The 26,784-nt window shown below is 35.6% G+C and overlaps 1 protein-coding gene across 4 annotated transcripts in view; it reads left to right on the top strand.

Annotated features, from left to right (window-relative positions):
- AP3B1 (adaptor related protein complex 3 subunit beta 1) overlaps positions 1–26,784 on the top strand; it is a 154,467-nt gene that overhangs the window by 40,182 nt on the left and 87,501 nt on the right. For all 4 annotated transcript variants that reach the window (XR_008435467.1, XM_053968953.1, XM_053968954.1 and 1 more), the window contains exons 7-13: positions 361–540; positions 16,882–17,043; positions 19,165–19,262; positions 21,882–21,936; positions 22,015–22,086; positions 24,512–24,574; positions 25,440–25,572. Coding sequence is in view for 3 of the 4 variants with exons in the window: in XM_053968953.1 (XP_053824928.1) it covers positions 361–540; positions 16,882–17,043; positions 19,165–19,262; positions 21,882–21,936; positions 22,015–22,086; positions 24,512–24,574; positions 25,440–25,572 (763 nt within the window). In the remaining variant the exon portion in view is untranslated. The remainder of the gene's footprint in view (positions 1–360; positions 541–16,881; positions 17,044–19,164; positions 19,263–21,881; positions 21,937–22,014; positions 22,087–24,511; positions 24,575–25,439; positions 25,573–26,784) is intronic.

Below are 26,784 nucleotides of genomic sequence, written 5' to 3'. Positions count from 1 at the left end.
TTGTTTCCTGTTACTTCTGAGTTAATTGCACGTTCTCTGTTAATTTATTTGGAAGCTAAATCTGTAAGAAAAAAAAATTATGCTTACATTGCACTGTGTCTTCAGGGCTGGGAGCTAAGATTTATGTCTGCAATAGAAACAGCAAGTATTTTCTCTGTTCTAATAACCTTACCCCAATTCTATTTTAAATAAGATACCATTTCTGTGGGTTTATTTTTTTGTTATTGTTGTTGTTTTGTTTGTTTTTGCTGAATAGAAATAATTTTAAATTGCTGAGAATTGCTAGTATTAATTCTGATTCTTACTTGTTGTCTAACTGTATACCTAATGCTGACCTTTGGATTCTGTTTTGTTTTCTAGCTGGTAGCTGGGAGTGTGGTGATGGCATTTGAGGAAGTGTGTCCAGATAGAATAGATCTGATTCACAAGAACTACCGAAAGCTCTGTAACTTGCTAGTTGATGTGGAAGAGTGGGGTCAAGTTGTTATAATCCACATGCTAACTCGGTATGCACGTACTCAGTTTTTAAGTCCATGGAAGGTAAGTTTGCGACTTCTTAAATTACTGCTCTGAGCCTGCTTTCTGAATTATTTCCATTGTTGGATTTAGTTAGTCTTTTAAGATGCATTTCTATGGAGACTTTAGTAAAAACAGAGATCAAATACGTAAGTCAGCTCTCTAGGATTTCACTAAAGGCATCTACCTTTCTTCAGAGCCTGAGAATTCTCCTTCCAGGGTATAACCTTTTCATATTTACCCATGGCACATCCTGTGGGTAGCAGAGAGACTCCTTTTTCTGTGGTTCTTTGAGCCATGTTGCTTTTTATTTAGACAATTTTACGTGAGTCAAAATCAGAAATGTTTGCCATTCTGTCCTGAAACTGAGTAGACTCTACTTATATTGCAGATACCCAGTATCACTGCATAACAAACATTACACTACTTGTTTAGGTTTTGTTACTGTGCTGAGGCACTGTGTGAAGACTTGAACATATGTATTTAAAATGTGAAATGTAAAAAAGGAGGTGGTTATTTTCATTTATATTATGTAAATATGAGTATACTTTAAAAAATTTATAAAAAGAGGTTGTTCAAGACACAAATTCTGTCACTTCTTACAGTAAAAAGGGCATAGCTTAAGAAATTTATGCTGTTAACATTGTTTCAATAGAGCTCTAACTCTGAATAACAATTGAAATTAAAAGATTACTTCTGGAAAGAACTGTTTAAAAATGCTCTACAAGTCTGGTTGTTTGTGTTTATTAAAGGCTTGGGGATGTTACTAGTGTTAAGTTTTACCATTTAATTTGTAACCCATTCATGTTTAAAAATGTACATTTTAGTGCAGATTATTGTCACTTGTAAGTAGCACATTAACAGTTTTTTAAAGATTCCTTTTTTCATCATTAGAATAGGGAATGACACCAACTATCACTCTATCACTGAGTTCTTTTTAACTGTCTTAATATCCTTTGCCTGGGAAAAAATGGAAATGCAGTGCCATTTTGTGTTAATATATGTCTAATTTATTGTGTGAAAATAATTATGAGGAGATATATTTGGATAAACAGTTCAGTCTGATTTAGTTTACAATTGTATGAACTTCTTCTTAAAAAAACAGGGATTTATAATGAATATAGGAAAAATGTCTGAGGTAGAATCATATTTCTGGGCTACTAGTTAGATTCTGAAACACCCTCTCTCCTTTTCTATGAAAAGTAAATTTGTAAGAACACAACTTCCCATAACATTGCTTAAAATAAGGAAAGTATTTTTAGATAGTGAGGCATTTAAATCATATGTTTTCCTAATGTCCTTGAGGCAGTGTTTATTACATGTTGATTATTGGAAGAAGGCAACTTGCATTGTTCTCTCTGACATTTAGAGAGAATCAGAATTGATAATCTGCTTTACCTAAAGCTACAGTCCCACAATATGTTTCAGCCAGTTTTAGTCTGTAACTGGACAAAAGGAAAGTTGAAGAGGAGCGTGACCTCCTGTATTGGACTGAGAGGTTGGAGTTCTTGATGGGATTTAGTTTCTTTAAGACTATAATTCTTTTTTCACTGAAACTGGATGGATTATAGTTGCTGCTGTGGCTTCTGCTCTAGGAGTGTAAAAGATTTGTGTGACAATACTGCCTGTGCCAACCTTAAATTAATCATCAGTAGTATAGTATTAATAACACTTTGTTTTCACTTTCAAGATCTTCAGTGTAAAATTTAGTTTGTCTACCTACTCAGCAATTTAATTAGCAGATTTTTTTTTTGTGGTGCTAGTTGAAATGCATGCCTTTGTCAATACGTTCTTAAATGAACTCATCATACAGCAGGCCATCTTACGCAGTAGAAGAGATTTTTAATTTAGTTTATTTGCATCATTATGGATCAGTATTTAGGCTGTTTATATGTAAATGTATGATTTGAGGAACAATTAAGTGTTGACAAAGTAGATTGCAGTCATATCAATTGCAGTGCATTTTCCATAATTTTTCTAACTGACATCTTTGATGATAAATAGTGGATGCCAAGTCAAAGCCGATTATACAGTGCACTAGGAATTCATGGTGCTGTCAGGGAGAAGACCGATTGACTTTAAATTTACATATTAATGGGAAGATTTGTTAAGAGGGTGCTTTACTATAGAAAATAACAGCATATTTATAGGGCACGACACTTTATAAATAAAGCTGATGCAGGAAAATGGAAATTAAACCTATCAGATTAATAAATTCAAGGCTGCTAAAATGCATATTTGCATTTTTATTCAGTAAAATTTTCCCTTACTTCTTGAGGAGCATATGTTGCTTTTGTTTAAGTCAAGCTAATTCCTAGCAAGTAATGGTGTAATGTTTGGAACTGATTTCTTGAGTATTTAGAAACCTTAAAAAATTTTTTGAATACTTACCAGTTATGGAGAAAGATTTTTGTTTTTTAAGCAATACGCTTAAAATTTTTGGAATTACCCATTAACCAAGAATACTTAGCTTTTTATTCCTATTTCTAGCTTCTTTGAGGAGTATAATTTTTAATTCTAATTGTTAATGAAGTAAGGAAGAATGTCCTTGGTTTATCCTATTTGTCTTGAAGTACTTGGGGGTGCTTTTTGGGTAGTTATGTGCAAATAGCACTTTCAGAATTACGTTTTTTCTGTATGAACTGTATGTATTCTGCTTTAACATGTGTTAGCTGAAATGAGACAAGATGTTCATATTCTGGAGTAAAAATACCTGTTTGGGACTAAAACCAGCTAAAAAAAATTCCAAGTCTCCTGGGAAGTAAAATACTTGATATCAGATAAAACTGTGATGCATTTCAGCTTAAATGTTTTGTCCTGTCCTTGTTGCAGAAGTTGTTGGGACTGCCAAACTGTTTGTAAATATCTCCTGAACCATAACCATTAGGCTTGCAGCCTAATACATAAAGATGGGTAAAATAGTGTTGGTAGTTTTCATGAATACATTGAGTTGCAGTCTAGCAATTCAGGAACTGTTTTTCAAGCTGTTCAGCCATCCCTCTTTCTGCAAGGAGATGAGGATCGCAGGAGGTAGGAACTACTTCAGCTGTCCTGGTACGCAGATTTACCACCAAACTTGTATGACATTTGGAAGGGCAACTTCTGAAAACAGGTGACTTGATCAGAAGTTTCAACAGTCTTTGTATAGAGCAAGATGGAGCTAGGAGCTGCAGTCTTGCAAAACAACCGTGCCCCTCAGGGCCATTCAGCTTCATTTCAGACAATTGAAGATTACATAAATAAACTCTCTTGGTGTTCAGTAAGGACTGGAAAAGAATGGTGAATTCAGATTGATCATGAATGGTGAATTCATGATTGATCATCAGTCATTATGAAGTTGCTGATAAGTACTTAAGGGAAACATGTCTCAGGCTTACATTTTAGAATTATTTATTGAAGTATTGCTCAGTTTAAAGTGCTCAGAATTTGGCATAATTGTTGGGCTGGGAGGGATGGAAAGGGAAATTAAGCATGAAGAAAACCATCTGAAAGAATAAGGACTTCTATGAGAAAAACATGAAGTATTTGAATGTCTATGTATCTAAAAGCATGATTCATGCAAAGTAGCCCAGCTCTCAGTAATTACGGGAAGAAACAGATTGAAAATATTTATTTTGCTTGATTGTTCTGACAAAATACTGAGGTCCCTTCTGACCTCAGTTGTTTTGTGATCTCTTTGTCTCTTGTTAAATGCTTTGTTTCCTGCTGTTGCAGAACTTTCTCAGTATCTTTTAGTTATGAGTTCTTAGTGTATGCCATAAAGGTCATGGTTTTGTGTGATGGAATTCAGTGTCTAATGGCTGCTTCTGACAGCTGAGCGGTATCTAAAACTTCTTTGGATTTTTTATTTTTTTGTTGTTCTCTGTGTTGGGGTGTGCACTGAGGGAACTGTAATTGTGAATGATAAAGCTTCAAGCACAGCACACAGAAAATAGTGTCTATCCTTTACTTTTGTAGAATTTGTTAACAATAATGAGCATCCTGAATCAGTTTTGCTGGTTTACTACAGAATTTAATAAAACTTCTAAATCCTCTGCTTAGAAGCTGAGAACAGAAGGGATGGGTGTATTCAGGGTAATAGCCTCCAGTTAACTAGGTTACCTAGATAAAGCAGTAAAAATGAAACACATTAGAATACTTTAAAAGTATTTTGTATATATATCATAATTTAATAATTAATCAGCCTGAATATATCTTTTCCTTCTTTTGTTTTCCAACTCAGTAGAGGATCTACAAGTTTTATTATGCTCTTCTGCAGTAAGGAGGCATAGATGCGTATTTAAGAAATACTCAAAATAGAATTCAATCTTTAAGGATAAAATTAACCATGATATGGTATGTATTACTTATTTAACATATCGTCTCAGTGAAGTTTCTTTGTAGATATACCAGGTGATGTTCTTGCTGGTTTTTAATTTTCCCCCCCCGCTCTAAAAGATTGTGAGACCAGAGCATTCTATTGACCCTAAACTGCCTGCTAAGAGCAAAAACTTAATTTAGGAAAACTAGTTTACAGTGAAGTTGTCTTATGCTGCTTATTTCTTCCTTTTGTATATCCATCAAAATCTTCAGTGTGAATTGGGGCAATCTGGATTCAGTTACTGTTTCCCTTTTTATCAGAGCTCAGGATTCTCTGACCGGGTTCTTTTACATTTGCATGAGGTGGGGTCAGTGTTTAATATAAGATTCACTTATTTGAAGATATTTAGTGAAGTGTTTGGGGCATAAAATGGACTAGCTAGCTATTTTACTGTCACATCAGTTTTATTTTTTCCTTTTGTGTGTCCTGCTTAGTATGATGAGAATAACTTAGTGCATAGATTTATAACAAAAAAACTACCTCAAGCTGATTGTGGAAAGTTTGGATAAAAAAACTCTTCCAGCAGAAGAAAACCTGACAAGAGGGTTAAATTTTGGGCACATTAATTTTATGATTTGTTTTGCTTTGTGGCTGCTCAGCACTTACTGTTGGTATAACAGAAGTACAATTGCAGATAAAAATGCCATTTGTCTTTGCAGCAGAATGTATTGCTGTGGTTTCTGTTAGTCCCATGACAGAGTTGCAGGAACAGCAGCAATTAGTAGAATCTCTCTAGGCATGTTCTCTAGGACATGTGTATCAACTCAAAGTAAGAAAGAAGCCCTTTGTTTTCCTACAAATTTGACCAGCTAAGTTTCCATGTTTCCGTGCAGTACTGTAGTCTCATCTTCTTGACTCAGACTGAGTTTCTTCTTATTATCTATATATATAGGATGAGAGACATTCTAGCCATCTGTTGCAGATAAGTTGTTAAAATTGTTTTTATCTCTGTCTAAATAATTTTCTCTGACTTATGGAGACAAATTAATTGGAAAGAAACAAATATTTTTTATAGAAATCTAAGTATTAACTGTGTAACTGATAATAATTTTTAATTTTAATATTAGATGTGGCAGATCTCCATCATCTCATGAGCCACTAAAGTTTCTAGCTTTAATTTTGGCCCTTTGAATGCTACTTGTAGAACATTGTATGACATGAATGTTTTGTTAGATTACTTTGAGGCCTTCTTGAATGCCAGAGTAATCACAAAATTTTTTCTGAGCATCTGTCTGCAGAATATCACCTTTCTGTCTAGTAACTTTTGTGGCCTTTTCATAATTGTACCAGGATTTTCTCTGGATAATTAGAAGAATTTTTAAATAAACTTGTTTAGCTACTTTGTGAAAATAAACCTTTTTCTACTGTGTGAGGAACACGTGTGTGAGGTCAGATCTTTGTTCCGAGAAAGCTTTAGGCTTCTGAGTCTGAGCCTGTACACTTCTGTTTGTATTATCAGGTAGAATTCTTGACTGATTGTGGCAGCTCACTAAAGGACCATGGGGTATAGTAAATGTGAAAAAAAATTAAATTATTTGGATCATTCATCTCTTTGATAGTATATGCACAAGTTTGCTGCACTTTATGGTGAGAAATGCCAGTACCATGTACCAAGAAGAGTGGGGGTAACTGAGGCTTGAATTATGACAACATATCCTTTTATCAATAGAAAAGATACACCACCAGTTGTTAGGTGAGAATACCACTCACGTAAATCAGCAGATGTTTTAAGATGCTTTCCTCTTCTTTGCATACTTAAGCACTACAGTGGAGGAGAAAAAAATTCTGTAATGCAGGACTTAATGGCTATTGATGATGTTTAGATGAATATGTCAGACTCTCTGGTAAGGGTAGCAAACTGCCACCTTTCAGACTGCCAATCTAAGTACAAGTACAGTTATCATTCTTCAACAATTTAGGATAATTTTGTGTTTTAAAAATTTGAGTCTCCTAATTAACATATTGAGCTATGGCTGTAGTCCAGATATCATTTAAATATTGGATAAACATTTTAGTAGCTGTAAACAATCCTAAAACTACATGAAAATAATTGTATGAGTATGTTTCTATATATGGGAAATGTTCTCACTGAATTTACCATTTAAAATAATGTATTCCTTTCTGAGAGAAAAGGAAGTTGAGTTGCTTTAGTATACATGGTTTGATGTAAGTGGAGTGTGTACTCAGAATGGTAGAAAAGGAGGAGCACTGTGGTGGCTAACAGCTGGCCTGGAGACCTCATAGTCGTAGATAACCCTAATTAGAACTTGACAAGTCTCTGCCGGCTGTTAGGGGTGTGGACAGCTAGTGGCCAGTTAGCCGGGTGGCAGCCAAATTCAGCCAGTCAGGGCCAGCCACGCGGGCTTTTGAGGACTATAGAAAGGGAACTGCACTCAGGAAAATTTGCTGTTGCCACATGAACCTCGACTGTTGTGTTGTGTGTCCATGTTGATCGTGACAGAGCACTGGTATCAACTGCAGTTCTGTACAGGAACTGCACCATAAGTGATGTGCAGTTCTGAAGATCTGGGATCATCCCTGTCCCTGCATACCCTGTCTGTAAGTCATGAGAGGTGGTGACTGCTAATTCTAGAGCATGTAGTACCCTTCTCTTGGTTGCAGTCCTAAACTAACTAACAATTAACTAGTTTTCTTCATGGTTCACTTACTTAGCAACCGTGTGGAAGAATATTTTTGCTTGGCAGTTGGTTCACATTTGCTTGCTGTATTGATGTCTTATACTGCCTCTTTAGATACGTAAATTGATATTAAATTTTAATGTAAAAAACAGGTCAAACATTTAATCAAACATCAGAATACAAATTCCAAATTCCACTTTAATTTTTGGATTTGAGAGTAGAAAGAGGTGAACTTTTAGCTAGAAGCAAATGGTATCTTTTTTCTTCCTTCAGCTTTGCTCCTTCTTAATTTTATTTTGCATTGTTTAATTTATCCCTTCCTGTTCTTTCTTGTACTTTCTTCCTCTTTTCTTATGCTGTAATTTTTTTTTCTGTTCTTTGCATCTGTTAGTCTTTGCATTGTCATTGTGCCTTTTCCCCACACTACTGAAAGGAAGTGTTTTTTCTTGGTAAGACTAAGCTATTTTATGTCTCACTTCTGTTTTGAGGAGTATGAAATTGTTTTGAATAAATGAAAGTGATCTAAAAATCATAATGGATTGTTTTCATTCTATCTGCAAGTGTCACAAGACTTTATTACAACAGTGATTGCACATGTGAGGTTGCTGAAGAAGGATGTTCACTACTGTAGCATATATAAGTCTTAGCCCCTATTTTTAGACACCAGTCCTAGACTTAATCGCTGCTTCTTAGAGAAATGAGAATGAACACTTCCTCAGTTTTCACATTAGTTTGCTATGAAATTACTTAGCAGAGATGATACTATAGACCCCTACTTCCACACGTGAAGTAGGGTTCTACAGTAACATATGTGATGCTCTTGTCTCAGAGCTGTACTATAAAAATTGCATTAATATGGGTTTTCTTAAGGATGTTTGCTGTTGGGGTTTTTTTTAGTTTTCGTTAAGCTCTTATTTCATTATCTTTTCAAGTTTATATTTAGAAATTATGTTATTGGCTAAGTGAGTTTTTAAAAGCCTCTGCAAGGCTGAGTTGAAGGATTTGAAGAGTTTTTCAAGTAATAAATGTGTTTACATACTCATATTGTTTCGGAAAATTATGGGGCATTTTTTAGAGCGAAATAAACATGTTCATCTGAACTGGGATTATACAGGGTATTGTATAGATGATAAAATTATTAGTAAACTACAAATAAAACTTGATTTATGTATTGTTGATCATGTAACTTTTATATGTGCTGAAGGAAACTAAGAATGATATAAATAAAAATACCTTAATGTTAAATTTCACCTGCCTTAGTCGGATTCTCAAGACTGAGTAGATGTCTTAATTCCTTTGTGTAGCTTAAGTATCAAAGCTCACTGTTTTTAAAAATTGGAAGTTTTTTATAGAGAAAGCTTTTTTTGAATTGCAAATAAAATCTTCTCAAACTAGTAGAATTTTATTGTATGTTCCTTAGCTGCAATAAAATTTAGCTTTTTTAAAGAAATATAAAAATGTTTCGCTGGGTATGAAACATGGATCTCCAGAGGTTAATATCACAAGGCAAGCTGACTTGAAATACAAGTCCTTTTACTGAAAAATGCCTTGAAGTTGCCCTGGGAATTTCCATTAATACTTCAATTTTTATTAACTGAAAGCATGTTTATCCCTTTGTATAGCTAAATTCCTAAAATCCACAAATGTACAGAATCCAGAAAAGTGTGCAAATCTCTTACCAAAACATCAAAACTGAAGTTAAAGTTTCCATTGTAATTTACTGGAATTATATTGTATCTTCTATGTAATTATGTTACTATATTACATTTTCAGTACAATTCCATTACATTCATTTGAATAGAGTTGTAATCTGAAAAGTGTCCTTGAATGAGAGTACTGTTTGAGTTGAAGTCTGTTTCAGTGGCTTCAGATCTGCATAATTCTACAAGTCCAACTGAACCCATAGGTTTTCCTTCTGACCTCTTTATCCAAATGGTAATGAATAGACTGTGGTTATAACTGAAGTAAAAACCATAATATATAAGGAAATCAGAGTAATATAACTGTGATCTTGCAATCTGTATTGATTCTTCATTCCAGTGTTGTTCACTTAAGTGAAAATGTGTATGTACTTTTGGACTTGCATAGGAGCAGCACATCTTTGGAAGACTGACAGAATGCAATGTTACATAATGTGATAATTTTGTATTGATATTTTATATATATATAATATAGGCTATGTGTTGTTATTAATATTATGCACTACTTAATCATTGCATTCTGGAGGTCCTATGACTGCCTGTTTGTTCAGGAAGCCTTCTTACAAATTCTTCCTTGATAAAAGACATGTCATATCCCAGACCACTACTTCATTACCTGAATATTTTTATGTTCTGTGAGGTAGAAGGGATAAATTGAGTTTCTAAAATTCTTATTTGCTTTTAAGTAGCTTTGTTGCTGAAAGCTGTAAATGCATTGTGTCCAAGACCACACAGAACACATTGTTCTGGTCTAGTGAAAGAAAAGACACCAGCTTTCTGTCCATTCAGAATTGGGTGCGGTTTGTAATAATTTCTGTAACATGCATACTGCTTCTGTGACCCAGTGTGTTTCTTATTTGTTTTATAATCCCCAGCCTGTTCCTTTCCAATGGTTCTTAACTCATGTACATCAGGAGTTTGTTAGGTGTTGAAAATTGTTTTCTTTCAATGTAACAAGAAAATGTTTCAGTAACTATTTTTAAACAGGAAAATATTTTGAGTATTACTGGATAGTTTTGTCCTGTGGAAGGGTAAGTATCTGAAAGTTTTAACCTTTAGACAGACTAGGATATGATAATTCTGTAATCTATCTGGATGTCCAGTGTTGTTCAAAATGCTACAAGATGCCCTTCCTAGTCTTCAGTTTTTATGGATTTCCTGTAGGCTCCATACCTTCAGAATCTGCCAGATCCATGCAGATTTTTTTCATGTTCAAGGGAGCATAAAATGGGACTAGAGGTTTACACTTAGGTGTTTGAAATACTTCCCTACTTCTACAGGGACCTCAGAGTCATCACTAGGTTCTATCAGTCCATTCACAGCAGCACAAGTTTTTATCACACAACTGATTATAAATTACAGCTTACCTTTGAAGGAGTCTAAGGTGTCTAAACAGCCTTTGCAGACTGTTTAGTACTTGAAAGGAAATTATTATTTATGGAGTGGGGGATCTGGTCCCTTTATTCTTTATGTCTTCAACTCCTTTTGGCTTAATAAGGCAAACTTGTCAAAGTTCGCTTGTGCCCTCTAAAGCCTCTCTCCAGCCAGGCTGCATGTTATGTTGGTTACACTTTACTGTCTCAAGTGTTTTTATCATGTGATATTGTGCCTTTTTTTAAGACCACTAACAATTCTTGTCAAGCTTTATCTCTATGACAAGCCTGAATCATATTCAAGGACTTGCAGTTGTGGAGAAGATGAATACTTCTAGTAGTATGTGTCTGTTAATAAGTGTGATTGGTTGAGGTCTGCTCTTCTGTCAGAACCTTCTCACAGCTAATCTACTGAGTAACAACAAGTCTGTTCTGGTGTTCTGAGACTCATCTATAAAGCATGTGGAAGGATTTAGGTAGGCATGTTCACATACAGCATCAAAATTTCAGGTCTGTCTTATGTAACGCATTAATACTTTAAGTAGCAAACCATTCATAGATTATCCACCATTTTCCCTTTTCAAAGAAACTATTCTATATACAGCAGGTGAATACTGACCTTGGTGGGCTAAACCAGTTTTTGGTATTGCTGTCAGGTTCACCAAATAGTGACTAATACCAAAATTCTTCTTACTTTCAAAATCTAGCTTATCCAAAACTCACTTGAGAACAGTTCTTGCAAATATTAGAAAGGTCTCTGGAAGATAGTGATAGACATAGTTTGCCAAAGATTTTGCTACAGGCATCAAAAGAAAGCTATGAGTATTATTTCTATATAAAACTGAGGAGAGAAACTGAAATTTGTAACTTCAAATCATTTATACCTAACCAAGGAATACAAATATTTGAATCATTTTTTTCAATACAAGATGGAGTTAAGGCTGGCAAAGTGGGAAGATACAGTGTATTCATGCTTTGGATATCACTGAAGCTTTGTTTTAACTCAGTATGTGGGTGTGTGAAGCTCTGTTTGGAGGGAATTGTAGAGTTCACATAATATATGTACAGATGTAGTATTTTACCCTAAATGGAAGTCACATTCTCAACTTTTATGCCATATTAAATGTAACTTCTAGAAAAATCTCAGTTAAATGTTAGCTTATTTACTTAGTGACTTTAAACAAAGGCTAATGGAATTTGCTATCTGTCAGATTCTTTGTTTAAGCTGTTAATACTTCATGAAGATGTCCCTGAATTGTATGTCTGGAATAACATAAAAAATAATTATGCTTGTTCTTCCACACTAAAATACTCACTTCTCTGCTGTGAATAAATCGTAGTAGATGGGGAAGGCACAGAGTCTATTTGCAAATTGTAGTCTGGAATATTATGGTCTCAGTTTTTAATAATTTTATTCTCCCAGGGTTCTGAACTTTTTAGTCATTTTGCAATTTAGAAAAGCTGTTAACTGCACAATTTAATCGTGCTACTACAAACGTTAAGTGTATTTAATGTGGTTTAACTAACTACTGCCACTCTTCTGTTCTGTTCTCTGTTTACCACCTAGTGCTTTTGAATCCTAGTTCTAGTGATCCTATGACCACTGGGTCATACAAATCATTTTACTAGTCTTGGTGAAAATAAAACATACTTCCAAAAAAGCAAACAAAACAACAAACTTCTGTTGGACTGTTTGGTCTTAAATCAACTGTGAAACTGCATCTAAAGGGATTGAAATGACAACAAAAAGCATTGGAACATTTGAATATAGTCCCAGAATGCTCATGCTATCTATCCATTGTCAAAAAGGATCAGAGGATTTGTTTTCTTTCTGATAAAGTTGCTAAGATATACTGGTTATCATCAGTTCGAGTTCTAATTAGGTATCTGTGAAAGTAAAATTTGAGTGTCACCCATATTTAGCATTTCTTCAGGGATGTGTGAAGAAGCATATTCCACAGTCTAGTGTAGTCCACTATAGACAGTGGAAGTTGGAGAATAAGTGCATAGGAAATAATCTGTCAGTTGTTGATTCAATAGTTAATTAATTAATTAGTTAAAGGGTTAAATTAATAATTAAAACAGAAAAACTTTCATCTCCCAGAGTAAGAGTCCTACTTTCAGTCCTCTGCTGGCGGGAAAAATATTAATGTTAATAGTATTGATATTTCCATTATACCCTACTCATGCCTTCTTTTTCTGATTGAAGTTCAAGATTTAGGCCTCGTATCAATGTAATGCTACTCTGGTTGCTTTTCTTTTCCAGAACACCATAACACTATTGTTGAGCATGGAGGCACTTTCTAAGATCTCTGCACAAGGCTTTCCCCTTTTGTTAGAACCAAGAGGCTTTGCTTGTGCTTGCCCCCTTGAGGCTGGTTCTATGCCACTTCAGAAGAGAATTACTGCTTGTCCCAATCTCTTTCCTACAGGCTTCAGTACTTGTACTGCAAGGTTTATCTGGGGACAGAGCAACAATTCAGCTGGATGTCTTAAGATGAGGTTTTGGCTTGGTGGTCTGAATTGTTGGTGGTAATTTATTGTGTCTGAGTTCAGTTTCAGATTTTCTGCCTAGGCTTGAAATGAGTGAAGAGAATCCTAGAATTGTGTTCTATTTAGAAATAAGCCAGGCAGTGATAGCAAAAATTATAAGAATAACCTAGTGCATGCCAAAACAGACTTGCTTACTCAGGTAAATTTTCTGAGCTAGTTGGAAGGGGAAGATGAAAGAAATGTAGAAAAGGCAGATAAAATATTCTGTGGGCAGGTGAGAGATGTTTCACAGTCAATAGTCTTCATTCTCAATTTACCAGATGCCTGCTGAAAATACAGTATAGTGGAGAGTTCCTGGAGGAACAGTCCAGGAGGTTCCTGGAAGATAATGCCCTGACACAGCTGGTCAGGATGTCAACAAGGTAGTGCACCCTACTGGAACTGTTGTTTTTTGAGCAGAGGAGGACTGGTGGGTGATGGGATATGATGGTTGGAGACTCTCTGGGCAACTGTGATGACAAAATGATAGAACTTTTAATTGTCAGAGAAGTAAGAAGGTGCTCCAGCAAAACTGCAGGGGGAAAAAGTATTAAGGATGAGGAGAAGACTGAGGTGCCTTTTCTGAAGTGAAGAGGGCAGTAATTGTAAAACCAATTGTTCTCAAGGTACCCAGCCCCTGATCTGTAAGACAGACAGAAGGAGGAGGAGAATGAAGCCCCCATGATCCAATGGGAAATAGAGTGCTACACCACTTACCCCACAAGTCTGTGGGGCACATAGCATCCACCCATGGGTGCTGAAGAAGCCGGAGCCTGAGCCACATTCCATCATTTAGCAACAGTCCTGCTTAACCATGAAGATCTCAGTTCATTGGAGGTTGGCAAATATGACACCCATCTACACAAGGGTTCAAGGGAGGATCTGGGGAACCGTCAGGTTTCTCATCTTGACCTCAGTGGTGAGCAAGGATATGGATGGAGCAGGTCGTCCTGAATGCTGTTATGTGGCAGATGTGGGGAAACCTGAGGATCAGGCCTAGCCAGCGTGGCTTTGTGAAAGGCAAGTCCTGCTTGACAAACCCAAGCTCCTAGTATAATAGGGTAGCCCACTTAGTAGATGAGGGAAGGCCCTTGAATGTTGTCAAACTGGACTTTAGTAAAGCCTTTGAAAACATTTTCCACTGCATTATCCTGGAGAAACTGGCAGCCCATGGCTTGGATGCTTTGCTGGTTGAAAGAGTTGCTGGAGGGCCAAGCCCAGAGAGGAGTGGTGGTGTATGGAGTTATATCCAGCTGGTGGCTGGTCCCCTGTGCTATTCCATAGGACTCACTACTGAGGCCAGTCCTGTTTAATGCCTTCATTGATGACCTGGACAAGAGGATCGAGTGCACCCTCATGCAGTTCACAGATGACACCAAGCTGGGTGGGAGTGCTGATCTGCTGGAGGGCAGGAAGGCTCTGCAGAGGGATCTGGACAGGCTGGATCATGGGCTGAGGCCAGTGGTGTGAGGTTCAACAAGGCCAGAGCTGGGTGCTGCCCTTGGGTCACAACAACCCCAGGCAGCTCCACAGGCCAGGGCAGAGTGGCTGGAAAGGACCTGGGGGTGCTGACTGACAGCAGCTGAACGTGAGCCAGGGTGTGCCCAGGTGGCCAAGAAGGCCAATGGCATCCTGGCCTGGATCAGCAATGGTGTGGCCAGCAGGACCAGGACAGGGATTGTCCCCTGGAGTGGGCACTGGTGAGGCCACACCTGGAATCCTGCATCCGGCTCTGGGCCCCTCATGATAGAAAAGACATTGAAGTCCTGGAATGAGTCCAGAGAAGGGCAAACAGCTGGTGAAGCGTCTGGAACATGACTCCTGTGAGGAGTGGCTGGGAGAAAAGGAGGCAATAACCTGAAAGGAAGTTGTAGCTGGGTGAGGGTCAAGCAACATGACAGGAGGATATGGCTTCAAGTTGCACCAGGGGAGATTTAGATTGGATATTAGAAATAATTATTTTCAGTGAAGGTTGTCAAGCACTGCAATGGGCTGCCTGGGGAAAGGGTAGAGTCAACACCCCTAGAGATATTTAAAGAACTTGTAGACATGGCACTTCAGGACATGGTTTTGTGGTGAACTTGGCAGTGCTTGGTTAACCATTGGACTATATGAGCTGAAAGGTCTTTTCCAAACCAAATAATACTATGATTCTGAACTTTCACTTGTATCTTTTTGGCATTGAATATAGTCAGTAGGTCAGCTTGAGGCTTCAAGGGTTTTTTTTTGTGATTAAGTGTTTTCACATTGTCTGGTAACTGTTCTCCATGTGTGGGATTATTGATAGAATTTGAAATAACAATTCTTGTACACCAAGGAGCTGCAGGTTTTTAGCTTAGTCTTCTGACTCTTTTGCATAATACTTTGCTGTCCTATCCATCACAATGTGCAAATCGTGCAGTATTACATGTCCTCTTTGTCTTAGTGGGTCCTTATGACTACAGATTCTAAATAATTAGGAGTTCATCAACTTGATTTTGATGAATTTCAGTTTATTATAATAATTTCCCTGTCATCATTGTATTGTCATCATCCTTTGTCTGGAATATAATTATTTCCTACCAGATCTTAGCAGATCTGAGAAAATAGTAATATTCTAAAATTACAATAAAATATGTGATTATGAGAAGATCATCTTAATACTTCTGCTCTTGGGGTATGAAGACGGACCTTAATCAGATTTAAAATAAAAGTGTTTTCATAAGGGGCATGTGCTGCTTTTTATTGGAACTCTGCTCCTTCAAGTATGTTCCAAACAAACAATTATTAAAAAAAAAAGTCAGAAATGTGAGAGCTCAAACTGTTTCTTTATAACAGTTATTAATGAATTAAATACTGTTTCAAACTCAATATTCCTGTTGAATTCAATAGTACTGATCTGCATGTCTGTTAGCAGTCAAGGCAAGGATATTGAAGACTGAATCAATGAAGATTGAATTATCCTCCTCCTGTTAGAGGAAGCTTCTTTAGTGCAGGTTGTGATGCACTGGGATGGGGAAATTTCCTTTCACATTGTCCTATAGGCAAGGGAGGAATTCAGTTACCACTGGAATAGCATCCTGGGTTTTTAGTTTAGAATGTGGCTGCCACAAAGAATTGTGGGAAGAGAAGTAAGGAAATTAAAGTACTTCAGTTGCTATTGCATAAAATATCTACGAGTTTGCTAGGCATCCTGTAAAACACTGAGAGCAAAATTGGCATCAAGTAATGAAACTTCCCTTCATATTTCTTTGATTAAAAAAAAATTTCAATGTCTGTCCAAATTGTAATTAAAACCAGAATAAAATGATGGTTTTAATTCATTGTCACTTCTTTCCTCCCTCCCCCTGTCCATATACCTCTACTGAAGACCTTTTTATGGGTTCTTCCACTACACCTGAATTTTGACCAAGGCATGCAGCCTTTCCAAGTTTTCTGAAAACCTATATCTTATTTTAATTTCTAGGTGTTTTCCACAAATGCCAATTTTGGATCATAGGCTTTAAGTCCAAAAAATACCTAAAATAGTTTGTTGAATAATAGCAAAGATATTTCATATGTCAGTACAAGTTATTTTTAAGGAAAGTTTGTATATATTGTTAATCTGTTTTTCATGTCAGTTCATCTACTCTTTGGAGCAAATGGGTAGAAAAGCCAAAAGCTATTTTTAAAAAACATATAAATCTTGCATGAAACTGGGTGCTGTATGTTACTTCCTTAATGAATAAAACCTGTTGATGCAAATATTCTGTATATGTCCTTGTCGTTTTGTCTTTTGATAGGTTGATGAAGTGGTGGATGAATATAGTGAAAATAATTTCTATGAATCTGATGAAGAACAGAAAGAAAAGGATCAGAAATTGAAAACTGTCTATACTATGGACCCGGATCACAGGCTGCTTTTACGAAATACAAAGCCTCTGCTTCAAAGCCGAAATGCTGCTGTATGACAAAATCCTTTTTGATTAAAATGTTAAATCACAAATAATCTAATTAATTTTTTTTTTTTTAAATTAAAGAGTAAAATCTACACCTCCTTAGGACTGATGAAAATACCCTTTAGTAACTCTAGGAGAAGTGTGATAGATCTATTTTGAATTTAACTTAGCTTGTAAGCGAAACACCTAAACTGATTGTGGTATGTGCTCCAAATAATACAGACAAACAAAATACTAGGAAAAAAAATGAGAGCATTTGAATCCAACTTACGTAGCATGTGATGGCTCTACCAGAGGTAGCTCTCGATGCTAAAACTCTCAACAGTTAGGATAGCACAAACTGGTACAATTTATTGGTACAGTTTATTGGTACAGATCTACAAAGAAAATCATACTTGTTATTGATTCATTGATTTGTTCTTTCTTTTGAGTCTTGCATTTTAAAAGTAGACAATTATACACCACATTTCTAGAGCTGTTGTTCTGGCAGGGTTCCAGGATAGATATGACATTATAAGTATGGTATGCTAGATTATTTCCATGAGATTTTAAAATACAGGTAACTTTTTAAAACTGGAAAAAGCCATGGTCACGGTGAATCATTGTGATGTTAATCAGATCACAGAATATTTACTTTGTAATTTGAGATTGTCCTGTTAATCAGGACTAGATGTCTTTTGAGAGAAGTCATCCAGTGATAATGAATATTCATATCATTGCAAAAACAGTTAGTCCACCATGATTAAGTCACCTTGCCACCTATTCTTAATAAGCTAAATAGATCAGGATATATTTCTCCATTGAAACATACTTTGAGATTCCAACTCATGTCTTACTCTTTTCAAAATAATTTTTGATCTGGCAGCCCAGCAGACTTTGGAAACAAGTTGATTAAATTTTTACAACTCTTTGCTAAAAATCACTGTTCAGTGTCTGTGATGTTTCTTAATTTCATGTAAAGAACAAGTATGTTTGATATGTTTGCCATCCCACTTCACTGAGAGGTTCAGCTAGTTATTGCCCTCATTCCATAAATAATTTTCTTTATTAAATATGGTATTTATTCTCACACGATCTTTAACTTTCTGGTATAAAGTTAACTGAGATGTTAAAGTGCATTTTGGAAGGTGTTACTGAAATTATGCTACTTTGAATTACTATTACAGAGGGAGTTATTCATATTTTTCACAGAATTTACCTACAATTAATTTAATTAGTGGCTTTCCATATGACATTATGTTTTTTGTCAGCAGTAAAAGATGCTTGTGGTATATTGCTAAAAATCTTAAAGTTATTTCCTGGCTTTAGATATTTTTAATTGCTTTGTATTGTTGAATAATAATTTTTCTTTCATTGGTACTAGGATTTAAGATACCAAGTGAAGTATTACTATGAGGGCTTTATTTGGAGTCTCTATGATTTGTTATGTTTGAAACAGAGAGTTGATCATGACTTGTAGGAAAGGTTGTGACATGACACTCGATAGCATAAAGATCTTATTTTGTCTTTTATTTATGAGAAAATCTGAGAAGAAAAAAGCAGGTTTTAAGTTGCTTATGTCTCAGTCTTCTGAATTTTGTTAGCCTGGATATTGGTATACACCCCTGTAGCTTTTACTTTCTGTTGGATTTGATACTTTAAAATTTTCCAGCAAAGACAGCTGTTGTTTTATAAATTGCATAACAGAATAATAGAATTAAAGATTTTGAGTGGAAACTAGATAAAAGGTGATACTGAACCTGTGGTAATAAAGGAAAAGCACATTAGAAAAAGAATATTTCTTCATTACTTTGTACAGCTCATGTTATCAATACTGATTTATCAAGGATGATATCACTAAGTTTGTGATTTAAATTACCTAATGCTTTTTCTCTTTGTACCTATTTCTATGACCTTCTATTTATTATAGCATACAGTAAATACTGGGAGAAAGTAAAGGTACTTAATTAGTAAAAATATATTTATTCCAATGTTCGTCCTCAGTTTGCTTTGCTGATTTCAAAGACCACAGGTATGCACTTTGCTTTTGAAGAAGAGTGAGCTGGTAGTCCTGCAGGTCTGAAGCAAATGTGGTAGATATGAATGATGATTTGAAGTTAACATGCTGTCTGAATGTTCTTCCTTTAGGTGGTAATGGCAGTTGCACAGCTTTACTGGCATTTGGCACCAAAATCTGAAGCTGGTATTGTTTCTAAGTCACTGGTGCGTTTACTCCGCAGTAATAGGTAGGTCAAGTCCATACTTCACATCACTGTGTGTACTTTTTTGTGCATATTTGTTTAGCCGTAGTTATAAGAATGTAACTATTACAAAATTAATTTAATTTTGAAATTGTCCTGTAATACTCATTTTCACTCAACAAATGAGGATCACTAACAGTTATTCCATCATTTTTGATGTCCTGTCCAGGGATCATTGGTTATTGTGTTTCATTTGTATGACTTTTGTTCTGACAAGAACATGGCTGCCTAGTTAGTATTTAAATGGAGTCAGTACTAACTGGTTTGTTTAATACCTTGATGCTTTTTGAATTATTGGAAATTTAGTTCTGTTGATTTCCTTACTGTCCTGCTAAGCACTAAAGGAGTCTTCTGATGTATATTTTATTTTCCTGCACTGTAACACAAATCTTAAAATGGGTGAATTTAGAAGGGATCACTGGATATTGTCTAGTCCAACTTCCCTACTCAGGGAGGGTCTCCTGAAGCACAGTACTCAAGACTGTGTCCAGTCAGCTTTTGGGTATCTCAGGGGAAGGAGACAACATATGTGTTAAAATTGATATTGCCACTTGATAGTGCTGTATCTTCTGTGTTTCCTTAATCCTTGGATGGTTTTTGAAGACCAAGTTTATATTTAATTCAGAACGTTCTGATTTGACTTAATCATCTTCAATAGTATTTTGTCTGTTTTTTTATGAAAGGCCTTGTCAGCTACAGTTCATCAGAGTGTTTGTGCTGTTTTTTCATTTGTATTTCATAGTTTTTGTGCCATAGTAGTGTGCCAATATTTGCTGCACAGAAGTGGTTTTCTTCCCTATTCAGTTTCTAGATTTTGAACTTCCATGTCTTTGTATGAAAAACCTTGAAGGGTTTACATGAGACAATATTAATTGTTTTTAGAATAACCTTTTAACTAAAAATGGTATTTTTGGCTGGAACTTTGCTGTGAGAATAATTTACTTTTTAAATCAGTTTTGTCAAACAGACACAAAGGCTTTAAAAAAAACATCACTTTTTTGTGTCTGGCAAGATTACTCATCCTAAGAGATACCTTAACTTTTGTAAGCCCTGCCATCAAAGGGTTGTTTCTCTGTAAAAGTTCCACAGCTCAATAACTCTATTGTTTAAAAGTTGGTAAAGAAGCAAAATGGGACTTGTTAGTGTATTAATTCTTTTACTTCAGATAAGAATGAATCACTACTGGTTTTGTGTTTGGCTTTATAGTACAGTATGCTTCCCATTCTCTTTATGTGAAGATGAGTAAAGTGCCTAAAGCAATTGGCAGATAATGTATAAACTCGTAATCATAGGTTGAAATGATCATTTGTATGTGGTTTATTGTTTGTTTATACTCAGTTTTCATTAAAAGAAAAGTTACTTCTTTCCTGTGTCTCAACTAGTACCTTAAATGACACTAGTCTTCTGATTTTTCTGTCTTTTCTGTTCCCATTCTGGGTGAAACACTTCTGCTTTTAGAACCACTTTGAAATAAGCATTTGCTGTTTGCCCTTGAAGTTACTTGCCTGTGGCCTTCAAATTAGTGTCAACTAAGCTATAATCTAGTTAGGGTGAGAGTGCCCGAAAGGGCATCTCATAGCAATTTCCAGTCTGATTTCATCATGTGTAGCTGACTATTGCCATGCACCTATGTAAGAATTGCATAAAATTGGTTTAAAAGATCTTAAGTACTTCTCTATTATCACTTTTCTTTGTAAGCAACAGCTGTAATTACCTTAGGGCTATTAGACAGTTTTGAGTAAGAGGAGGTAATAGGTATGATGATTTCTCTGTTAGGATGAGATTTGTAGCATGCAAGGATTTGAGCATGGTTCAGAAAAATTGTGTGTAAGTTATTACCTAGTTTTTAATAATTGGTAACACAAAGTCTGCACTTTAAAAGCTTCAGACTAGTATCCAGATTTCTTTTTGCTCACTCATGTCGAGGCTTTTAAACTCATACATTAATGATGAGAATGCCTTTTCCAAACATGTTTAATATTTTTGTATTATATTATTGTCTATATATTGCAAGGTTTATTACATAAAAGTGTTCGTTTTTTATAGATGTATATGTCTGCCAGTGTATACCCTTGAGTCACAGGAAATCCTGGATTTTTAGAAAAATTCTTAAAAGAAAAATGTCATAGTGTTTCTTGCTAATTGTGCAAGGATTAACTGTTCTTGTAATTAATGCAGTTATTTCAACTCTGCAGATAAAGCTTGTATATTTTTGTTCTCAGCTATGTCACCCTGAAATACTTATTTCAAGAAGGTGGATGAAATGTAAGGATTTTGTAAGCTATTTCCATTATATTAAAATGATAAATGTAATTCTGGCTTGAATAAATACCCCCGGCCTACAAAAGGCACCATTGCACTGGTGTCAGTGAATATTTTTGTGTATTGGAATTTTAAAAAATGAGAGCCTGGTTCATCATGTGTCTCTCTTCCTGTGAATCAAATGATGAAGCTGGCAGTTGGCAATAAGCTTTGCCTTCTATGTTTGTGCCAAAACAAATGGATAACTAACTTGCTGTTCAATAGAATTGAACTTTCTTTGCCATGTTGAATTATTCTATGTATCAGTAATTTTGTGGAATGACTCTTATTTTTCTTTTCTAGAGAGGTGCAGTATATTGTTCTGCAAAATATTGCCACTATGTCAATTCAGAGAAAGGTATACCCTATTTAGAATTTTTTAAATCACACTGTATATGAAACACAGGAGAGTACTTAAATATATTCTGATTTTCAGGGTATGTTTGAACCTTATTTGAAGAGTTTCTATGTTAGATCAACTGATCCAACTATGATCAAAACACTCAAGGTGAGTTTATTAAAGGCAATTTTTTCTGTATAGTGCTGTACGAAAGCAGTTTGCAACAGAAAGGTAAAATGTTTTTCACTGATACGACACAGGTCATTCTATGCTGTTTCTTTATCTCACTAAGAAGTATGGAGGCCTTTAGTTAAGTCCACAAGGGGCCTTCAGGCTTGTCAAGCTGTCTGAAAGTTCCTGTCACGGTGTTGCAGGTAGAAGAATGGCTATATTTTCCACTAGAGCTTTTAGGATCTTTCAGTGGTAGAGAGCATTGTATTTTTTTTCAACCAAGTATTCTAACATTGAGAGTTTGACTGTTTCATGGGAGGAAAAGAGTCTTTAATACTGTTAGCTTAAAAAGAGTTTAAATCTGTTCCTCTGTACAAAATGGGGCAGTGTTTGAGTCCCAAATTTTCTTTGAAGTCAGCATTTGACAGAAGTACTTTAGGCTTTCCTCAAGGCCACATCTAAATGCATGTTTCCAGCTGTTGTCTTGTTGCTTTCTCTGTAGTAATTCTTTAACAAATGTGAAATCCTTGACAAAACAATGGCTGAAAAAGTGTCTACTATTATGTGCCTTTTCTCTTGTTTTGATTTAGATTGTAATTGGCTCTTATGTTTAGGTGTGGAAGGTAGTTTTCTGAAAGAAGCAATATTTTTTCCTTATCTTTGTTTTACATGCATATTGCACTTATATGTGCAAGAGTGGTGTAGTACAAGATGGCTATGCCAAAACTATCATGTTTACATACAAAATAAATACATATTTGTATTTTATACCAACAATAAGACATAAGTAAATTTGAGGCAGTTGGAAGCAAAAAGATATTATCTACATTTTAGGAATATTGTGAGGAATGCCTTATTGTTATCCGAGAATAGTCAGTTGAAAAATAATAGAAAGTTGATGCATTTAAATTCCTATATTAATTGATAATATCTTGGAGAAGAGATGGAGAAGTAGAAATTGTGGTTTTCCTTTCATTGTTTCATTTGTTTCATGATGGCTGAAAAATTTAGAAGGTCGTAAACTTTAACATAGGTAAAAAAATCTTGTGGTTTTCTCCCTCTTCTACTTCTGTAGTTCAAGCCTACCTATTTCAAAATAGAATGGTGAGACCCATGGCTGTAATTAATTTGTAGGAGCACCCTTGAATTTATCTCCTGTGCTGTATGGATTTCTGGGATTTTATTTTCCAACATCAGGTTTGCTTTTTAAATCACTGGTTAGCATTGAGCTTGTATTTTCATAGTAACCTATTTTAATCACAAATTCTCAGTTATAATTAGTTGTCATCATCTCAGAGTCTATAGTTTTCTGAACAGTTAAGGTTTTTTCCCTATTACGAGCGTTACTTTGCAGACATGTTTTGATTTTTTTTTCTGTTTTATTAATTAGTCTTCTAGTATTTGGAACTCTTACACAGCTTTTCTTAGTCAGCCTTTGTCTCCATATCCCTGCAAACTGTAGCATCAGTTGAAAACTTTGTCACCTATCTTCTCCTTACTTTCACAGTTCATATGTGAAAAAGGCCAGTGAAGATATTTGTGATGTTCCATTGATAGCCCCCCTCTACTATAAAGTAATCTCCTTTTCTCTTGCATGTTTTTCTTTTTCATTTATCCTCTTACTTCCTATGTTATTCTAGATACATATCTTTAAGAGCCTTTGTGATATGTCTTAAGAAATTCTTTTGAAGTACAGGTAGACTGTATCATTTGACTATCATTTTCTGGATGCCTCCAAGTCAAAAAATACCAACATATTTCCAAGCCATGACTTCCCCTTGGAGAGACGAGGTTGTGTTTTCAGTTCACTTCAAAGTTGAAATAGCCTGGAAGCATAGCATCTTAACAATATATGCCAAGTATTGTATATCATCCTTTTGTTCACCAGGAACAAAGAGGAGGGCTTCCAGGGTCTGATGTTATTGGTGTTGAATAAGATCTGAGGAATCTCATATATGCAAATGTTTCGTTCCTGAGTTGAAAGGTCTTTTATTACAGTTCATCTGAATATAATGGGCAATTTATTTCTCCCCTGATGCAGTTGTGACTTCCGTTATTTCTTCTTACACTGTTGTGTGGTTTCTGTATGCTAAGGCCTGTTGTATAACATTGGAAAGCTGACAGAAGTATTTCAAGCCCATTTGATATGCAATGAAACACTAAATCTCGGGCTCATAAAAAATGTGTCACTGAAACCCAGAGTCCTGCTTTGTAAACTTTGCAAGTACTTGCAAGGAAAATATGCCTTCTGAGCACAATGGTGTTACCAGTTTGTACTGATATCTGGTATACTCTGTTGAATTCTGAGTGGTATTTTTAATATATATGTTTCATATACAATAAAAGTATAGTGTACATGTGGTACTGTTTATAATATTTTATTTTAACTTTTGACAATATGACTGGGTTTTTTTTCTTGTAGCTTGAAATCATGACAAATTTAGCAAATGAAGCCAACATATCAACTCTGCTTCGAGAATTTCAGGTTTGTGCAAAAGTGTATTCTTTCTGTATTTATGATCTCTTTTTCCATTGTCAGATGTTTCTCCGAGGCTTACATTTTTCAAGTTTAAGTATTTTCAAGGATGAAATATTCCAAATATGGAAATTAAAGCATCTCATACCATAGTGGATAAAGGAGCTATTTATATACGGAAAGGAATCCAAGTATTTTGTTTCTCACTCTCCTTCCTGCTACCAAAACAAACAAACAGACAAACAAACAAACAAAAAACAAACAAACAAAAAAAAGGTACAAAAGTTATGAGAAAAATTAATTTTAGCAGTATTTGGCCATTAGCATTTGTTGCCAAACCTCATTTCCATAAGTCATTTGATGAAAGTGTGTTTATTGTGTCCAATATCTTTATGTATCAGCAAGATCTTCTGCCTATATTGTGAAACAGTATCTGTCCTTTCTTCCCTCTTTGTTTGTGACATCTATTTGCATTGCTTCAGTTCTCTGGCTGGATTTCTGTGAAAGGTACTGTTTCTCAGGCAGGTAGGTTATTCATAGTTTCACAGATGCTCTTAGTTAAATGAACTGAAACCTCTCTGAAGAGAGAGCTCATCAACTCCTCCAGCCTTGCACAGAAACTAATGGCTGTTTTTGGGTAAGTACCCCCTGCCCCAAGCTTTCATGAAATCAGAGGTTTGCATGGCCATGGGTGACCAAAGCTTGCAAGAACATGTCTTCTACAAGTGACAATGAGGTGAAAAATTACAGCTTCTAATGTGCATTGTAGCTAAGCTTAGTTTATTATACAGTATGTTTGCCTCATGAGAGTAATATGGTAAGTCTTTGTCTGACAAGAGTTATATATTGACTAACAAAAATCCTGTTTCTTTAGACTTACGTGAAAAGCCAAGACAAGCAGTTTGCTGCAGCTACGATTCAAGCTATAGGCAGATGCGCAACTAATATCACCGAAGTGACTGACACATGCCTTAATGGCCTCGTCTGTTTGCTGTCCAACAGGGATGGTAAGCTGAAGTTGTTTTTGTTTTCTGGGTAGCTGATAGCATGAAACATTTTCTTAGAGAGAGCCACACAGCAGGTCACGTCAAGAAGTGAGAGTTGGCTTCTTAAGAATTTGGCTGACAGCTGGATAAAAATCCTGCACTTCCAAAGGCTCTGATATTCACTGAGTAGTTATTTTCTCTTCTGACAGAAAAATTAATTTGTTGTGTTCCTCAATTACATGTTTACCTACTTTTTCTCAAAGTGCTGTGATTATTAAAATGTACTGTTTTGATTATCATAGGTAGCAATAGTTAGTTACAAGTTAAGTTGCATCAAAGCAGTTAGCCTGTAGAGGGTGCTGAAAGCTTGGAATTTTTTTTTGTAGTGCATGAATGCCTAAATGAAAATATGTATTAAATAGTTTTAGGATAAATGGCCCCAAATTTGGTTTTGTATAGAGTACAAAACCAAATTTGCCTTCTGTTATTTTTGGGTAGCCAAACAAAGTTTCAAATCATTAGGGAACACAACAAGGAGCAGATAAAATCAAAGAGGGTATAGCAGCACGGTAAGTCAATACCTAATAATATTGTATTTCCTTACTACTTACCAATGAATATGGCAGAGTCTTATTTCTTAAGAAGTCAGTAATATGTGTTAATAAATAATGTCAGGAAGGAGCAAAAGCATAATTGCGGAGTGTCCTGGAGTAGTTCCGATAGTTCAAAGAACTAGTGATGTGCTGGTGCTCTTGGCTTTGAAAAGCAGCATTAATGCCTCTGTATATCTCCTGGACATATTTTTCATGGTAATCATGAGAAGGCCTTTATTAGGGACATCCCATTTTGGCAGCACATACTTGGCAAGTGACCCACTAATGCACATAGAGCTTTCTCTTATTTGTTTTATGAACTGAGTTGTCATTCTCAACCACCTCATCTTGTATCAGAAATTCTTGAGTGGCCTCAGGGTATATCTTTGTGTTTTTAATACATGTGACTTTCATTTCTTAGTGCTGTAGATCTTATTTCTGTTTAAGCCTTCCTGATTATCAACTGCATTTAAAATATCTTTCCGTATCATGTTACAAAGCCATGTATGCTCAGGGCACCTTCTTGTATTATTTTCAGCAACAACCATAGTAGAAATGCAAGGTTCAAAGGTTGTTCTTGATTTTGCCTGATTCTTCTAGCAATCTTCCTCTGAGTAGGCTTCCTTCAGCATGTACAAAT

Source organism: Vidua chalybeata, chromosome Z (genome assembly GCF_026979565.1).
Source record: "Vidua chalybeata isolate OUT-0048 chromosome Z, bVidCha1 merged haplotype, whole genome shotgun sequence".
NCBI lineage: Eukaryota > Metazoa > Chordata > Aves > Passeriformes > Viduidae > Vidua > Vidua chalybeata.
This window is presented reverse-complemented; position numbering and strand designations above follow the sequence as displayed.